This window comes from Pelophylax lessonae (genome assembly GCF_965119305.1).
Source record: "Pelophylax lessonae genome assembly, chromosome: 5".
Lineage (NCBI taxonomy): Eukaryota > Metazoa > Chordata > Amphibia > Anura > Ranidae > Pelophylax > Pelophylax lessonae.
Window position 1 is genome coordinate 107,797,364 of NC_138772.1, and position 18,773 is coordinate 107,816,136.

At 37.0% G+C, this 18,773-nt stretch overlaps 1 protein-coding gene across 2 annotated transcripts in view; it reads right to left on the minus strand.

Moving 5' to 3' along the window:
- Positions 1-1,465: 1,465 nt before the first annotated feature.
- The window catches only part of DPP6 (dipeptidyl peptidase like 6), a 1,508,982-nt gene continuing 1,491,674 nt past the window's right edge, over positions 1,466-18,773 (minus strand). For both annotated transcript variants that reach the window (XM_082258743.1, XM_082258744.1), the window contains exons 22-26: positions 13,756-13,858; positions 9,510-9,568; positions 8,797-8,869; positions 8,588-8,661; positions 1,466-2,188 (exon numbers count right to left, since the gene is read on the minus strand). In XM_082258743.1, coding sequence (XP_082114869.1) covers positions 2,045-2,188; positions 8,588-8,661; positions 8,797-8,869; positions 9,510-9,568; positions 13,756-13,858 — 453 coding nt within the window. In that variant the 3' untranslated portion in view covers positions 1,466-2,044. The remainder of the gene's footprint in view (positions 2,189-8,587; positions 8,662-8,796; positions 8,870-9,509; positions 9,569-13,755; positions 13,859-18,773) is intronic.

An 18,773-nucleotide genomic window follows, 5' to 3' on the forward strand; every position in this document is an offset into this window, starting at 1 on the left:
CTTCATCAGGACTTCAGCTTTTCAACACCACAATATGCAGTGCCATCAGAACTCATGTCAATAAGTTTATTTTTATATAGTATTCACTGACATTTGTTGTTATTCTGAAAAAAACTAAGAAGTATTTAGACATGATAACATTCTAGCTGTTGATTAACCATATGATATAACCACAGCATCTTTTTTGAGCCTGGATATTAAATTCACATTTGTTTCACTCCCTTGTTTCTTGTCCGACTGGTAAATGCTCTGTATTTCTAATAGCAGGCTCTCACCACTGAAACAATGCAGCACTTTAGAAAATGCATCCATGTTTTCCTTCCAATCAATATTTCAGCCACTTTGTATTATGCTTTACATTTTATAACTTTTTTTTATCTGTTTGAGATTTTGTCCTTGGTTTGTGTTAGTCATAAATGAAAGAGAGAGAGTGAAGAGTAATATATTTTTCATGTACATGACTAGAATGATGGTTTATTACTGGTAGCAAATAACATTACAGACTAATATCTAAAGTAATTGGCTTGCTAGCATCGGAAAAACAACTGCAAAAAATTCAATCTGTTTTTTGTTTATATTTCTTATACTTGAAAGAAGAAAGAAAAATTATTGTTGGGCAATTTACATTTCAATTGAAAGCACACTTGCTAACAGTCACAGATTCCCGTGTCACCAAATGATGTATGTCACCTTGGTCAAAATGCTCTTATATTAGGTGTTTTTGAGAGTTTGAAATCTATTATAGTATACTGTTTCTAAAGCCAAAATGTTTTTCGTTTTAGATAGAGAAGCCAATGGTTAAAACCCCTGAGATTTTTCTTTGCTGCCTGTGTCCTATTGTGGAGATTCTACATTGGTTTCTATCCTGAGTCACAACAGAATTGAATGGTGAAATCCTCTCTTAGATAGTTGTCACTAAAACAGATATCACCTAAGAAAATTTCCCCTCAATTCCGGTTCCCCGGACAACTTAAAATCTCAGATCTTTTCTAACTTTAGGTCTTGTGACACTGGTTAACAGGACATTTAAAGAAAGTGAATTTTTCCAGTAAGGAAAGAGACAGCAATGGAAACATAAGGGGGTTCTACTCTTCTCCAGTCTATCCCAAAAAAAAAAATAATGCTTTAGACAGACTTTCAGATTTTTAAAATGGATATATTGGCGTTAATGTCAATGTATTACATGGATGAGCAGTTAAAAATGTATGTTTCTTTGAAAAGACTCCCAAATATGTATAGCCCGCCAGTAATTAACAAAGGCTTGCTTCCTTCCCAAACAGGAAGTTACTCAACTAACAAATACTAATCAGGTCTTCATGAAAAACATCCAACAAGAAACACAGTCCAAGACATTGTAGGTAATGGTACACATCTTTCATACTCTGAAGCAGTTTGTAAAGAAAGGTATGGGTTATAAAATATTCACAATGTAGCCAGTAGAAACAAGAAAGAAAAAAAAATAAGATAATTATATAATGATGCACATGATTTTAGCAAGATTAATACATTGTCTTTGTTTATGCTGCCCTGAAAGTTGCCATTTTCTATTTTTTTTTTATTTCATGATGTGAGCAAGCAAACTGTAAATTAGTATTAATAAAATAATTGTGCTATAATCCCTTTTGAACTAATAGTATTAGTTTCTTCAGACTTGAATGCAATGGTAATTAGGTGTGATAGTAAGAATGGGTTGAATGCTACCAATGTCATGAACTTTAACAGGTTGTCTAGTCCAAGTCCTTTTGGAGTTCCGCTGAAGGTCTCGCTTCTTCACTGGTTGGTATTTTTTCTTTTCTGCCCCATTGTGTTTTGACGTATCAGAGATTCCCATTAGTAACAAAAAGCAGTGTTTTCAGTCAGCAGGTTAGGCTGAGTTCACCATGCTTTATGTCCTTCTGCAGAGTAAACTTTGGGGTCTGGTTAGCCATAGAGGGCACTGTTCCATTAACACATGCTAAACATAACATTTTGTAGTTTTCCAAGGAAAACTATTCAGTTGCATATTGTTCTGTAAGAAATGGTTTGTGCTTGGCACGAACAAAAGTTAATCCTCCTCCTCTTCCTCTACGGCTACTATGGGAGGCTTGTCTTGAACTCTGAAGCATTCTTCAAAGAAATTCACAATGGACTTGTGCAGGTGCTGTTCCATCAATGGGGTCTTCATATAGTGGTTCTCATCTGGGTATATCTGTAAGAAAAAAAATTATTAAAAGGGGAACTAGTGTCTGCGTACTATACACTTAATGCCAAACGTTTGTGGTCAACTGACCATCACACCTATATGAGCTTGCTGGAACCATTCCAAAACAAGGTACCCAGAATCAAGTGCATAGTAATGCTATGTCCCTTGACAAAGCTAAGTATACAAATATATTTTTACAGTTGTAGGCTTTCAAAATTGTGGAAACAGTTTTAGGAAGGCCCTTTTGCATGACTGCATAAAGCTAATTACATAAAGACAAGATGTAATGAGTCTGGTGTGAAGGAACTCGAGTGGCCTGCACAGAGCCTTTAATTCTAATAAATACTTTTGTGATTAATTGGAATGCCAATTGTAAGCCAGGTTTTCTCTTCCATCATCAGTACCTGATCTTACAAATGCTCTTTTCTAACAGACACACCCCTAAATCGTATGCAAAGCCTTCCAAGAAAAGTGGAGACTGTAATGGCCACAAAGGAAGGACGGTCAATTTAAGAATTAATGCCCATGGGATTGGAATGTCCAACATGCTCCAAAAAGGACAAAGTCCAGGTGTCCACAAATATTTGGCTATATAGTGTTTTTAGAATTACACACAAAAATAGCAAAGTGAACAATATTAAGTAAGGTGACAGTGTGTTCACTTTGAATACCCAATCCTATGCAGATGAACATAAAAAAAACAGGATTTTTACAAGTACATGATTTGCTGCTTGAAGTGAACACAAATTTAAAGAGTCAGAGTGGAGTCAGATCTCTGACAGACAGCTTAGACCATAGCATCTATCAGATGAGCTGGTGCTAAGCTGTCTCTTTAGATAATTATTAGTGCTCTAGGAATCCTTTCATCATTTTTAGACATGCGTTAAATGCTTATTTGTAGGACTTATATGTATAAAAAAAACCTGTTATAGTGTGCTATTAACTGAAAACATTTGACCCTAACCTCTATATCAGCTTGCCTCTACACTCATCTTTTATATAATGTTTTGAGGAATGCTGTAGAAAACATTACATGAAAAACTCACACAAGTACCATGACAAATGTGATGTAGCTGTTTGGGTTTACAGGCACAAAAGATAAAATCAAGCACAATCATTGCTACAAATAATTTGCTAAATTAGAATAAGCCTTTTTTGCACCATATTCTGTTGGTCACTTATATAAATTATTTGTGGAAAGCCACAAACCTGCCTGAGAAGCTACAAACTCCTTTACCATTTCCTTTATAATTCGGTAACATTATAGGGACACATTTACTGGTTCCTAGCAATGGCCAATATTCTCCATAAATTAAATTATTTAGTGAGAGCAGAATCCCAGTGTTGCATGCCTTTACAGAGGTGTACATAGTAGGGTAGATTTTCTAAAGATAGATGACATTGTTCACTGCGCAAAGTGAATGTTAGTATATAAGATGTTCACTTTAAATAATCATGTTCTAGCAAAATCCTGTTTTTTTTTTTTTTTTAACATTTTCCTTGCACATAATTAGTTATTAAAAATGAACACAAGTTTACCTTATTTACCAACAGTCACTTTGCTCAGTTAACAGCCTCTCCTCATTTAGTACATCAACCTCATTGTGTGTTTGTTTACATGATTCCAGAGGCATTTTCTTTTAATCAATCCATGGAATAACATAATGTGGTTCAAGATTTGCCTGCCTAAAAATGTTGTAGACTTGCCTGCCTCCCCCCCCCCCTTTCCTCCCTTCTTGTCCTTTCCCTTGCCTTCCTTATCCCCCCACCTCCCTCCCCTTTGCCCACTTTTCCTTTTTTTCCCTATATATCCAGTCTATAATTTGTTGAGCTGAGCACTCCCCAGACTTCTTGGCATGTTTTGTACCATGTAATTAACCTATACTTTCATTGTATGAACCTAATGTTCTTGTGTTATGTACACTGCTTGATCTTTTTTTATTCTGAACGAACTCTTCATGTTAAAAAAAAAAAAAATGGGGTAGGAGTCGGGAAATTGCGTCTTATCTTTCTTTACATGTCAGGGCAATGCAAAGTAATAGGTTAGAAAAAAGATAACACTATACTAGTGTATCTCCCCGCGCCTCGGAAAAGGTTTTGATTAAATATAAGATAAAAATATGTGTGTAATTGGTGAGATATAAATATAAAAATATATATTGTGTGGCAGCAGCTGTAGATTTAAAATGGATGATAGAAAAATAGCCTAGGCTATATACAGCGCTTGCCGCAGAAAAACAATTAACTTAATGTATGTGAACAATGTTGAAAACTTATCTTTACAGTATAAGTGAAAATACAAAACAATTAAACACATGAAAATTAATAAAAAGTTCCAAGGAATTGATAAATAGATAAATAAGTATTTTCCGGTGGTGATCAATATACGTGAATAAAATAAATGTGAAATTCAATAAATAAAGTATTTTCAAGTAGTGATCAGGTGCAAAGTGCTTCATGCTTAATAAATAAAAGTTTGTAACTTTCGTGACGTGGATTCCTCTTTTCCTGTGGCTTGTGGTAGAAATAAATGACTTACTAGAATTGTTGGGTCCTATGTGCTGTATAGCACTAGGACCTACAGCGCTTGGAGGCCGTTCAGGCCAGATTGGGGATCCCCTTTGTGGATGATCCTGGTGGGATACAGGTTAGGTTCCTCCTTACCCGATCTCGATCCTCAGGAAATGGGGTTTAAAGAAAGGCTCCAGATAGTGCATTATCGTTTTAATACACTATCTGGAGCCTTTCTTTTAACCCCATATCCTGAGGATCGAGATCGGGTAAGGAGGAACCTAACCTGTATCCCACCAGGATCATCCACAAAGGGGATCCCCAATCCGGCCTGAACGGCCTCCAAGTGCTGTAGGTCCTAGTGCTATACAGCACATAGGACCCAACAATTCTGGTAAGTCATTTATTTCTACCACAAGCCACAGGAAAAGAGGAATCCACGTCACAAAAGTCACAAACTTTTATTTATTAAGCACGAAGCACTTTGCACCTGATCACTACTTGAAAAGACTTTATTTATTGAATTTTACATTTATTTTATTCACATATATTGATCACCACCGGAAAAGACTTATTTATCTATTTATCAATTCCTTGGAACTTTTTATTAATTTTCATGTGTTTAATTGATTTGTATTTTCACTTATACTGTAAAGATAAGTTTTATACATTGTTCACATACATTAAGTTAATTGTTTTTCTGCGGCAAGCGTTGTATATAGCCTAGGCTATTTTTCTATCAAAGTAATAGGTTACTATACATGTTCTGTGGCTTTTGTGTCTACAAATACCAGTTTATGTAATAATGTATTTTGCTTCCATATAGTGCAACTGAAGGTGTTACATTTTGCGCTTGGTTTCATTAACTATTATTGGTGTTTTTCTCTGAAGGTAATTGTGAAACAGAAACCATAAAAAAGCACAGAAAATCCTTGGGTGCTTTTCTATCAGAAACCTAACACGCTAATGTGTAGAACATTTGCACTTATATAAACTCTAAACACCCAGACCATCATATAACAGTCTTAGAAACTGAGTGCGCTTAGTATCTGAAGATAATTAGGATGGTGCTAATTGACTCTGTTTGAAACACATAAAAAATGACATTTTCTTATTTATCAGCACATCTTGAATTTAAGGAGATCATTATCCAATTAAAATTGTTGTATAATAAAGGTTAAAGCTATAAAGTGGAAATGCCAGCCAAAGGCTTGAGTGATATAAATGATATTAATGATTTAATCAATAGCAGTGTTTAGGCCTATTATAAGGCTGATGCAGTTAGTTCTGTGAGTAATTTTGGTAAAAAATAAAGGGATATCCACAGCTCACACCATTGTGTTCTGTGACCAAGGAGAGATAGAAGTAACTCCGTACTTTTAATTCTAAAGGCTCCTACAAATGGCTCAAATTTCCACCTGACTCAGTTTTAAAATGGACCTTTGTTGACCGTAGTGGTGCACGTAGGGCCATCTACGACTAAATTTCGGCCCAAATGACTAGCCATGCATAGCCAGCTTTAGGTCCCTGCCTGACCAGCAGATTTTATTTGCCACTACAAGTCACTCAAGCCAACAATTAACAGCAATATGTTGTTAAGCAATTTATTCATAATAGTTGCTGCTACACTATTTGGTTGGCGTGCTCAGTTACTAATTGCTCTCCATATTTTTGCTGTCTGTGTCCTGTTGGGGAGATATCCTATTAGTTCCTGTCTCAGAGACATACAGGAAGTGTGAGCAAATATTTCCAAAGCGAGGGAAACCACTAGAATAGGCTCCCCTATTGAAAGATTTCACCTTACCTCCTGTTCCAGTGACAAACAGCAGGAGAATTAATATGTGTTTTCTAAAGTGGCCATTTCCGAGCAAAAACAAATTCCCCACAAACATGCAACTCAGCATGCTATTCTCAAATCATCTGGGAGTCATTACCAAAAAAAAAAAAAAAAAATACTTAGATTCTTACCTTTTATTGTAGTTCACTTCCTGGATTCCCAAGGCACTGGTGACATAGCCAGAGCCTCTCAAGTGCATTCTGGGAAGGCAACATCACCAGTTTCTTCCAGGGATCCCATACATAAGGGGAAAAAAAGACTGTTCCTTGAGATCTCATGAGATATCATGAAATCTCACGAGATCCGAGGGAAAAGTCTTTTTATTTTTCAACAGATAAAAGATTAATATCAGGTGCAAGGACCAAGTAGAAGAAGCCAGTGACTAACGATGACATCCTTTTTTAAATGGCTGTGCAAGAAGAGAAAGACAGCCAGGGCAGACCACTGATAGTGTGGTAGTGTGCAAGAACATTAAAGAAGAGCTTGTAACTAAAGGTAAGTAAACCTATTTTACTAAATACATTTCATTAGAATTGGTGGTGTATTGAGGGGGTTCACTTTAAAACTTCCAAACTCTTTACATCTTCACTCATTAAATGATAAGTTCCCCTTTGGGAACATGTAACATATTCCCATTCCTGTAGCTCTCTCCCTTATCCCTCCTGAGATCTTCTCTCTGCACCCACTGTCACAGTTTGAAAAGAGGGAAGCTGTGCAGGGCTCTGCCCACATGGGCATGTCATTCATTCAAAGAGATCTGTGAGGGAGACCACTGGTAATATCTGGTATTTTGTATTTTGCCTACTACATATGCAGGGCCTGCTTTCTTGTTACTAGAACTATACAAGTGCTAAAGTACAAAGTCTATCGATTAGGTCTAATCTAAGTGAAAGCAGCAGGATCGCTATAAGTTTAATAGAGTTTATATCAGCAGCCCTTAAAGTCCACCTGTGCCCAGACTATGGACAATAACATATTTACATAGTTTTAATAAGCAGTAAAATAGCTTTAAAGCAAGTCACCGCCTTTTGTAGCTGCAGGTACTGTTGAGAGATTCATCCTCAAAGATCACAACAAAATCTCTAAAGTCTTCATTCGGCTTCCAACAGTTTACAGCTCCTTGTGTGTGATTAGAGGCTGCCAGTCCCTGCTATCAGAGGAAAAAAGGGGCACAGAGAGATTTCTTTGCCTCTGTTGTGAACATTTAAGATGAATTTCTCCACAATGCCTGTCGCTACAGAGCTCAGTAAGGTTTCTATTTTTTTTTTTTTTGTTTTTAATTTTACTGCTTGTTAGGAATATGCAAATACTTTATTATTCATAGGTTGTGCACAGGTGCACTTAAAGCAGGGATCCTTATTACATTCCCTGATATAAGGATGGCCACAAGAGCCAATCTTTACAAATCTGTAAATGCAATAATTAGAATACAAAAGAGCAAGCCAGTGAAATAATATATAGAATGATGTAGATGACTACCAGGTAATTGGTTACCATAATCCCGTCATAATTTGAAAAAGAGACCCCCTTTGGTTTATGGGACTTTAAAGGTAACAGTGAAAGCTCTCTCAGGAAAGGTTTTATGCGTGATAAAGATAAAATTTATTTTGGAAAAAGTGTGGATATGACAAATAATCATCATAGCTGTATACATATAATCATAGGCTAAAGAAAATCATGAATGATACAATACAGTTATAGGTACATAGCAGAGTCCAACGCATTTCAAACCGTTGTTTAATACATAAATCTTCCTTAGGATGTATGCATAACTGGGTGCAGCTTCTAGGTTTTTTTTTTTTTTTTTGTCATGGTCTAATTAATCAAACTGAAGTTAGAAGCTGATTGGCTACCATACACAGCTGAACCAGATTTCTCACTTTCCAGTTTTAGTTAATCAACCCCTGTATACTAACTGAAAAGAAAGCCTGTAGTTTCCTTCAGTAAGAAAAGCCAATCTTTCAGCAGCACAGGGATATAGCATGTCTGCTCATGTCATTGAAATTGGCCAGGAAATAAGCTCTATAAACAGCTCAGGAAGGAAGGAAGACACTCACCAGTAAGGAATAATTGGCTTTGGCTTTCACTAAATTTGTTATAAGTTCCGCAGTGTGTTGGAAGTGGATTTTTTCTGTAAAATAAGATTAGTATCAGTAAAGAGGACAAATTAATTAAAGCACATTTTCTAACTGCTCAGCGAGGAGCATCTGTATAATAGCTTCTTATCATTATGGAATAGATTAAGGATTAATAAAGCATTACTTACCATCTGCAGTGGCATGGATAATCAAAAATTTAGCTTTATTCGATAAGGATTCACGAACGGTTATTTTGGCCAACTGTGGAAATACAGATTAAAAGAGACTATCTTCAGTAAAAAGAAGAGAAAATTGGCTTTACAGAAATGACTGATAAGCTACAACAAAAAGTCACGCAGGCCCTCTGATTTAAATGGAACAAAGGATATATATTTCAGACAAATTGAATAGCGTTCCATTTTAGCTGGGTGGCTGCATGCAAAAATCCAGCTTTTATTTTATTGCTGAGAAATACTAGAGAATTTTAGCTGTAACCAATTATTCCATTTGATACTGTTTTTAATTAAAGTATATCTAAACCCAAGCACAAAAATTGAATATATTACAGCCTAACAGTTCTTAGATGTGGTGAGCTATTAAAATTGTTTGAGATTTCAGCACAGGAGGTTACGAAGATGTGCTTAGGCTGATAAAAGAAAACAAAAACAGCCACCACAAGTAAAGGCTCGTAAGCTATAATATATTCATTTTGATCCTATGTTTAGATATACTGTAGTTTAAGCAAAAATGTATTTGGGATAAATATGACAAGTAAGTTATCAATGTATCAAATTGTGTTTCTTCTTCTGAGTGTAAGTTGTAATAAAACTTACATTTTTTCAGAGCAACAATTTTTTTTCTTATGATTGCAAAAAAAAAAAGAATCGTTTTTTTTACATACCTCATATGCTCCATTATCAATAGTATGTAACCCCAGGTATCTCTCAGAAAAGGCAGAGGCTGAAAGAGATAGTGTGCAATGATTTATGAGATTATAATAATATAGTACATTACAATCATACAACATTCCTATAAACTGCAGTCCCAAGATAAGGCAAGTTTACCTCTACTGTGTGAATAGGAAAACTAACAATATCCAAGCAGGGAATTAAAAAATACTATAATAGGTTGTGATACATTTTGCTTATAAAAAGTATCTTGAAAATGTATGAGTTCATAAACCTATATGCTGCATACATTTTAATATTTGCCACATTGGAAAATATTTGACAAATAAGCATTGAAAGCAAGGTGCTTCAACAATACTCTTTCTGCAGAGTATGCTGGAAATTCTAAAAGAAACGCCCAGCACTAGCTTTTCACTTGTTAGCTGCTCCGATATGATTCATTATTGTTGTGTTGAGAAAATTGCAGTGTAAACCACTGATGTGGTTCACAGATATGCACTCTATTGTGGTGCGCTAATTCTTGTGCACGGAGTCCTGCTTTAGCATGCATGGCATTAAGGCTGACAATTCACTATGAATGGGCTGTTAATGAACTGCAGTGGATGCAGCACATAACTATGCATGGTATTGTGTTGAAATATGTTGTGCTACTACTGTGCAATGTATTTGGGTGCCATTCCTAATGAACATTGACAGGCATTGCGGTAATGCACATTCGATTCGATTACAGAGGATCACTGAATCATGCAATTTTGCAGTCAGATGATTCTCTTTATTCAGTTTGTATGTAAATCTTAATACAGCAATCAGTTTGGTCACCTACAGACATGAGGTTTTAGTTTGGAAAGTTTCCAGTCTGCAGGCTGTGCACAACACCTGGCCAGACTAATGCTGGAGGAGGATTTCTGGGATTTGCACTTCTGAGAAAAAGCAGGATCCAGGGATGATACATAAACTCATATGATTGGCTAATAATGACATGTGCATGACGAAAACATTTGTTTTGTTTTGTTTAGATTCGTTAATCTAGCTATTTAGCTTTGCTAAATTTGGTTGATTCGTTCAATCAGTATTCGGGATTTGTATTCAGAATTCATTCTATGTATTTTCTTAGAATTTACTAATTTTTTTCTCGTTCCAAAATGTTCGAATTGATACATTTTGAATCAGTCGAATTAAAAATTTGACATTGTTTTTTCGATTTTAATGCGGCAGCCAAGTAACCAAGCATCTGATTGTTATTTATACACATTGATCTTGTTTGTATAATTAATAGGTTTATTCAAAATATGCGAAATGTTCTAATTAATAAAAGTAGTATGTTACTTTGTACGAATTGATCTTGTTTGTATTAAAGCGGTAGTATACCGATTTTTGTGACTTTTACCTACAGGTAAGCCTATAACAAGACTTACCTGTAGGTAAAATTAATATCTCCTAAACCTACACGGTTTAGGAGATATTTGCACTGCATGCAGCCGCTGACGCAAGCGGCGCATGCGCTCTGAAGGTCCGGTGGACCTTCAGAGTTCCTTGCCGGGAAGTTGCCGGATGCGCGGGAGTGATGTCATCGCGGCTCCGGCCACTCACAGCGCTGGAGCTGCCGAACCCGGAAAATACGCCGAGGGATTATGTCCGCTCCCACAGCGGTGTCCGGGGGTCCGTGTCGGGGCTTCGTTTTAAGGTAAGTATTTCATAATGAGCTAGTATGTGATGCATACTAGCTCATTATGCCTTTATCTTGCAGGTTTATTTTTTATTTTTTTGAGTATACTACCACTTTAATAATAGGTTTATTCAAAATATGTGAAGTGTTCTAATTAATAAAAGTAGTATGTTACTTTGTACACATTGATCTTGTCTGTATTAATAATAGGTTTATTCAAAATATGCGAAGTGTTCTAATTAATAAAAGTAGTATCTTACTTTCAACATTTTACTATGTACAAAACTGTGCAGAAGTTTTACCCAGCTGAGAAAAAATAATGCCAAGTACAAATGCTTTTAAATATTTATATTTTACTGGTTTCTTTTTATCAATTTTATACTTGGAAAGTGAACAAACAAAAGAAAATTCTTCATAAAATGATTACAATGACCCTTTAAATCACCTCTGACTTAACAAAAACAGAATTGTTTTGTAATGGTACTCTAATAGCACACACAGTCTTTGATTTCAACAATATGTTCAAATTCGAATGGAATTCGATGTAAAGTTCAAGTCGAATTTCAATTAAAATTTCGGAATTTCTGACAAATTTAGTTTCATTATTCAGAGAATTGGGTAAAATTTGTCTGTACTGTAATTTGGGGATTCGGATATTCCGAATCTCTGATTAACGAAAAATGTATCCAAATATTTATTCGAAACTAAATGAACCGCACATGTCTAAAAAAAAACTATTGTTCAGAATTCATCTTCTGACATCCCATCTTCTGCCTATAACCATCTTCATACTTTGAACAAAAAAAAAAATAAAATACAAATCACATGAATGAAAATCTTTTTGTGTACTGGGTAAAAAAAATGAAAAAAGAAAATAAACTGATATGCTGAAGTATTTTCAGGCTGAATTGCATATCTGGTGTATAATGACATGAAGAAATATATGACTGCAAAACCAGTCCTCAAAGAAAAACGAAAAAGATTAAAGGGAAAGTGTAGGTGATTTCTCTTAGATTTTTTATTTTTGCTGTAGCATTTTTGAAAATAAAAATTACATCTTTTGATTTTTTAATTTGTTTTATTCAGGTAAATGCGAGTTATTTCATATAACTTTCACCATGTGTAGCAAGCAGGTGATGACTGTTTTTAACGCATACTGTTAGACAGTGCAATTCAGTTGGTCGCTGGCTGGTTGGTAAGTTGTGACTGGAAATCTCTTTGTTTTTCTTGATCTGCGTCCGCCCTTCCAGTGCTCCTTATCATTAAGACCAGTTATAGGTGGAGGTGGTGACCACTTTTTGCATTATCGTTGATATCTATATTGAGGCAGGCAACGCACTGACACCTTTGCCGCCATTGTGCGATGTGCTTGGTGTTCAGTGTGACCCTGTGCCTTTAAGGAGGGGTGGGCTCCCTCTAGTCACCTGTCCTCCATCTATCCCATTAAATGCATGTGCTCTCATTGTAGAGACTCTTTAAAGGTAGAGTTAGGGACTGCAGATTACAGGGTGCCTTGCCGCGGCCTGCAGCTTACGCATGTATTTGCAAATGTGTGCAACCAAACCCCTGTTTTTAATGCATACTGTTAGACAGTGCAATTCGGTTGGTCGCTGGCTGGTTGGTAAGTTGTGACTGGAAATCTCTTCGTTTTTCTTGATCTGCGTCCGCCCTTCCAGTGCTCCTTATCATTAAGACCAGTTATAGGTGGAGGTGGTGACCACTTTTTGCATTATCGTTGATATCTATATTGAGCCAGGCAACGCACTGACACCTTTGCCGCCATTATGCGATGTGCTGGGTGTTCAGTGTGACCCTGTGCCTTAAGGAGGGGTGGGCTCCCTCTAGTCACCTGTCCTCCATCTATCCCATTAAATGCATGTGCTCTCACTGTAGAGACTCTTTAAATTGTAGAGTTAGGGACTGCAGATTACAGAGTGCCTTGCAGCGGCCTGCAGTTTACTCATGTATTTGCAAACGTGTGACAGACTGGAATAGCTGGACCACAGATAACTTACATAAAGATGGATTTTTTTAGAGGAAGACACAAACCCTTCTCCACCTCTACAAGTAGAGACAGGACTGTCTTGATCTTCAATATGCAGGAGTGGTCCGTAGGTGAATAGCTAGTGCTGGGCTTTCTTAGCAAGCAAGCTTTGCACATACAGTCACATGAAAGCATCCAGTATTAGATGTTTTTGTTTACAGAAACAAATTGGTATAAAATATCCATTTGATGGTATAAAAATCTTAAAAATGTAAACTGCCAAAAAAACCTACAGTTTCTGAAAGGCATTCAATCACAAATCTACAGTGCTAGGCAGCACTCTACAACACACAAGTCTGGAACTGTTTTGCACTGAGAAAAAAAATATCAATTTTTTCCCCACATTTTTTTCCAAAAATAAACCATTATGCACAATACACACTAATGCAAGATAATGTGTTGTGTTCATGCATTAATGTTAAGAAAATGCACAGAGTGAATGGGTCCTTATAGTAAAAGATAGACTTTTACCAAGCTCATATGGAGTGTTGTAGTAAACAAAGCATCTCAGTATATAATAAACACTCACCATATAGTTTAAAATCTGTTATTGGAGAGAGTGAAGCACCACACGTGAAAAGGTCATCGGCTGTTAATGTGATAAGACGTGAGCTCAAGTATCCTCCATATCCCTAAGTAAAAAAAAAAGAGAGGATAACATTTATAAACAACACATTTTTCCAATAATGACAAGAAAAGCAAGCCAGTCCTTCAAATTGAAAAAATGTACTTTGCTCTTAAGTAGAGATTTTTTGTTCCTGGGAAAGCAAAAATCACAATCTGTGGGTGGTGTTCTCAGTTATATTAGACATCTAGCTTGTATGTTGCTAATCCAAATGAGCAGACAATAATAGAATTAGCATTTTTTGGGGGGTCAGCACACTTGCATTTATAGGTGGCATATGGTAGACTGAGTCATCGCCTGGCTTCTTGTGTCTCTTGAGAATCCAATGGTGCAATCTACTGCATCTTCCTGGTTTTCAGTTTGGAGATTGACTCCTCCTGTTTTCTATTATGTGTACCTACTTCTCCTATAGCTTTCACCCCCCCCCCCCCATTCTCCTTTGTAGCTAACACATCAGGTATGAAGACAGGAAACAAAATCAGACATCAGAAAGCTGAATACATAACTAAAATACATATAAGGAAGCGGTTTAGTCTGGGTCCACACTAGTGCGATGTGGGAAACCCTGCGATTTTCTGTGCGGGCCCTAGCATCACATCTGAATCGCTGGCAGTTCACATAGACATCTGCAAACTGCTGCAAAGTATGTAAAGTTGATGACACCCCCAAAACAGTTTACAGATCGCAATGCGAACTGTAAAATGGTACAGGAATCAGTTTATATGGGTGTGAACACCCATTCGATCCGATTCCAGTGCAGACCAAAAAAAGGGTCCTGTACCATTTTGCTCTAAATGAGATGCCAATTCAGCCATACAAACTGTTGCATCGCACAGACATCACTTATGATGTGCACAGCAATGCAGTGCACATCACATGCGGTGTCTGTGATCGCACCAGTGTAAACCCAGCTTTAACCTCCCTGGCGGTATGATTCTGTCAGGAATTACATACCAAAAGCGGTACAATTCTTTTCATGGAAATTTGGCGTTATGTATTATAGGCCTACAATTCTTAGTAATTACTGACTTAAACCTGACCAAAACAAGAGTCTAGTAGACATCCCAGATGTGATAAATTTGTAACACAAACGCATGAATTATAATCAAATCAATAATATAATTTTATTATTTAATATATAATATATATAATAAAATTATATTATTGATTAGATTATAATTCATGCATTATATATATATGTGTGTGTATATATATATATATATATATATATATATATATACACACACATATATATATATATATATGTATATGTAATATATAACGCATGAATTATAATTGAATCAATAATATAATTTTATATATATATACACACATATATATATATATATATATATATATATATATATATGTGTGTGTGTGTGTGCATATATATATATATATATATATATATATATATATATATATATAATATAAAATGTGTTATGTGTTTGTGTTTTGTGCAACGTTTTTTTTTTTTTTTTGAATTTCCCTCCCTAGTTCCGCTCCCATGCAGCATTGCTGCTGCAGGGAATGGAACTAGGAAGTCATCATACCGACGAACTCTCGGTGGGACTCTCGGCTGGCGGTCACAGCAATGAGAGATCATCCCTGGATCGCCAGGAGAAGGTAAGAGACACCGCTGCGCTCTCTGCACATCTACCCCAAGCAAAAAAAATAAAAGTCAGCAGCTACAAATACTATAGATGCTGACTTTTTATATAAGGACACTTACCTGTCCAGGGGGCCCACAATGTTGGCCCCCGGTAGCCGACCCATCCATTGGCTTCGGGTGCAGGCACCAGCATCTTTACTAAGGGAAACCAGAATTGAAGCCTTGCGGCTTCACAGCCTGTTCCCAGCTGCGCATGCGCAAGTCACGCTGCACTTTCTCAATGGTCCCGCTGTGTTCTGGGACCTGTGTATGTCTACCAGAAGGCAGCGGAGGAATGGAGGAGGGGCCGAAAATAATGTAGGTCACTGTGGCGCCCTTACATGGAAATGAGAGCAGGTACCTGTTTTTGACAGGTATCCGCTCCTCCCGAAAGGTGCCAAATCTGGCACCGGAGGGGGGAGGAAGCAGTAAAGCGGAGCTTCCACTAAGATTTATACTACTCTGTCAGACTGGACTGTTGTTGACCTGACTCTTCTCTGCTGCAGTTAAGCATTACTACATGGTCACCTTCCTGCTCCCAGCTTGTGGTTGGACAATGAAGCAGCAGGTTATTGAGATCATCTGCTCTCTTCTCTTGCTGCTCCTTGTTAGCACGTATAGTATAAATGCAGCACACCTGATCGCTTCCCTCTTCCCCATCTTTTGTACAGGGCTTTACAAATGACTGATACCAAACCAGATATTTATAGTAGCTGAATATCATTTTTTTTTCATTCATACATGAGGGTATTCATTTCCTGAGCTTGGAAATTAGCTTTAACTCTGCAATATTTTCCAAAAACATTTTCCAAAAACTGAAATATAAACTTTGGGTAGACTAAGTCGTTAATAGGACATACTGAGGTTGATTTACCGAAACGAATAAGACATAATGAGGTTGTTTTACTGAAACTGGAGGGTGCAAAATCTGGTGCAGCTCTGCATAGAAACCAATCAGCTTCCAGGTTTTTTTTTTTTTTTTTTTTTTTTTTAATCAAAGCTTAATTGAACAAGCTGAAGTTAGAAGCTGATTGGCTACCATGCACAGCTGCACCAGATTTTGCACTCTCCAGTTTTAATAAATCAATCCCCATCTTAAAAGAGAACACTTTGTTCTTTAAGGACTGGTTCACACCTATGCCTTTTTTAGTGCATTTTCAGTTTTGCAAAAACACAATACAGTCCATCTAACATGGTTTTCTATGGGTCATAATCATATCTATGCATTTTATGGAAAGGGCCAGGGACTTTTTTTCTGGTTTTTGGTTCCATAGACTTTAATGGATCAAAAATGTGTATTGAAGCACGCAAAATGCACCTGCAACCTGCATAGGTGTGAACCAGGCCTGAGTTCAAGAAACTTTCAACCTTACACATCAATCAATGTTTGGGTGGTCACTGTTTAGCCCAACACTTGCAGCCATACTTTACAGCTGGGAAAACTTCAGCATACTGGCCACATAATGGAAAGACAGGACTCAACTGGGAAAACACAGAGGCGAAGATGGTTAGTTATCTCCTCCTATTATTCTTGATGTCCTCAAATGAGCAATCAAAGCTGTGGAACCCAGTGCAGTACTCAACTAATAACAATAGCAGTTGGTATGTACCTCCTCGGTCTTTATTCTTCTACACAGAACAAGGAGGGGGGTCAAGGCTACTCAATGGAGATTTTGCAAGTTGTTTGTTATTACTCCCTAAGAGTTCAGGAATGGCTGATAAGCATATTGATGTGAAATATTCCATAGTACCCAATCAGATTTAAGCTTTCTAAAGTCCACAATAAATCGACCAGTAGAATAGGATTGATGATTAATCCTGGTGCGGAAAAAAAAAGGGTCCTGCATGACTTTGGTCTGAATGCGATGTGAATTTAGCCATACAATCTGTATGGCTGAATTTGCGTTGCACCAGATATCGCATGTGATTTGCAGAGTAGTGCGGTGCGAATCACATGTGATGTCTGACATCGCTATAGTGTGAACCAGCACTGAAGGTTGGTGTTGCGCAGGCTCTTGTAGTGTATAATGTGTATCACAAACTTGGTGCTGAATTAAATACTGTTTAGAATAATATAAATTGTCTGTACAAAATCATAAACACATACAGTACTTCACATAGATTCAGCTTTACATATGCACGAAAAAAACTCTTTATTTGGAAAATAGTGATTGTATTGGGCACAACTGTTAGAGAATGAACAATTATTCATTTTATTTTATTAATATTTTTTTGCATTGGAATACACGATGTAAAGCACTGTACATAGGGCTAACCCAAGACATTGTGCTGCCGGGGCCCAGGAATAAAGAGCTGCCCCCCCCCCCCCATCCCCAAAAAAAAAAAAAATCACGCCCAACAAAAGGCCCCTGCATCCATTATTTTATATAAATATAAAATTTAGAAAATATTATATTTACTGTTATCTTCTTCCAAAACTCACCACTGGACTGTTCCACCAAACACCCACTGTCTGTCCTCAGTCCTCCTGTAACTCCTGTGTCTGCCACACCTACCACCCTAAAAGATCCAGCCTGCCCTGCGTGAGATGGAGTGTGCCAATGTCTGACTTCATTCATACCACAATCATGTAAGGGACGTTCCTCGGAGGAGATGCTCCGCCTCCTCATACTCCTCAGTTTGCACTACGAGCAGCAGCATGAGATGGGGAAATGCCGCCCGTAACGCACCGCAAACTGATGAAGCACAAAACTGCTGGAAGAAAATCCTGGGAGTCAATTTGCCGCCCCTCCTCAAGTTCTGCTTGGGCCCAATGGATCCAGCGGGACCCATAGTAGGGCCGGCCCTGACTGTATATGTTTATGATTTTGTACAAAAAAATTATATTATTCTAAACAGTATTTAATTCAGCACCAAGATTGTGATACACCTTATAAACTACAAGAGCCTGAGCAACACCAACCTTCACACTTTATTCTATCCCATATTTATTCAGTTTCTTTAGGTTAAAAGGATGTGATGAATTGTCAGAGGAAGAGCAGTCAGTGGACCCTTAAAATTAGCCTCCCTCTCCGTATTCTGAGCTGCCTTTCCATAATTTCAGACATTAAAATACAGGCATGCTGCCTAGGAAGGATTATTTATACATTCTAAATGCCATCCTTTACCGGTCTCATCTGCACCTTTTGTTAATTTCCCTTGTATACTGCTAAATAAACAACCTACAATTACCCTTTTCATCTCCATTGTTCAAAATACTACTCTCACTAATCTCCTCCTGTTAATTTATTTTACAACTTGGAATGCTAAA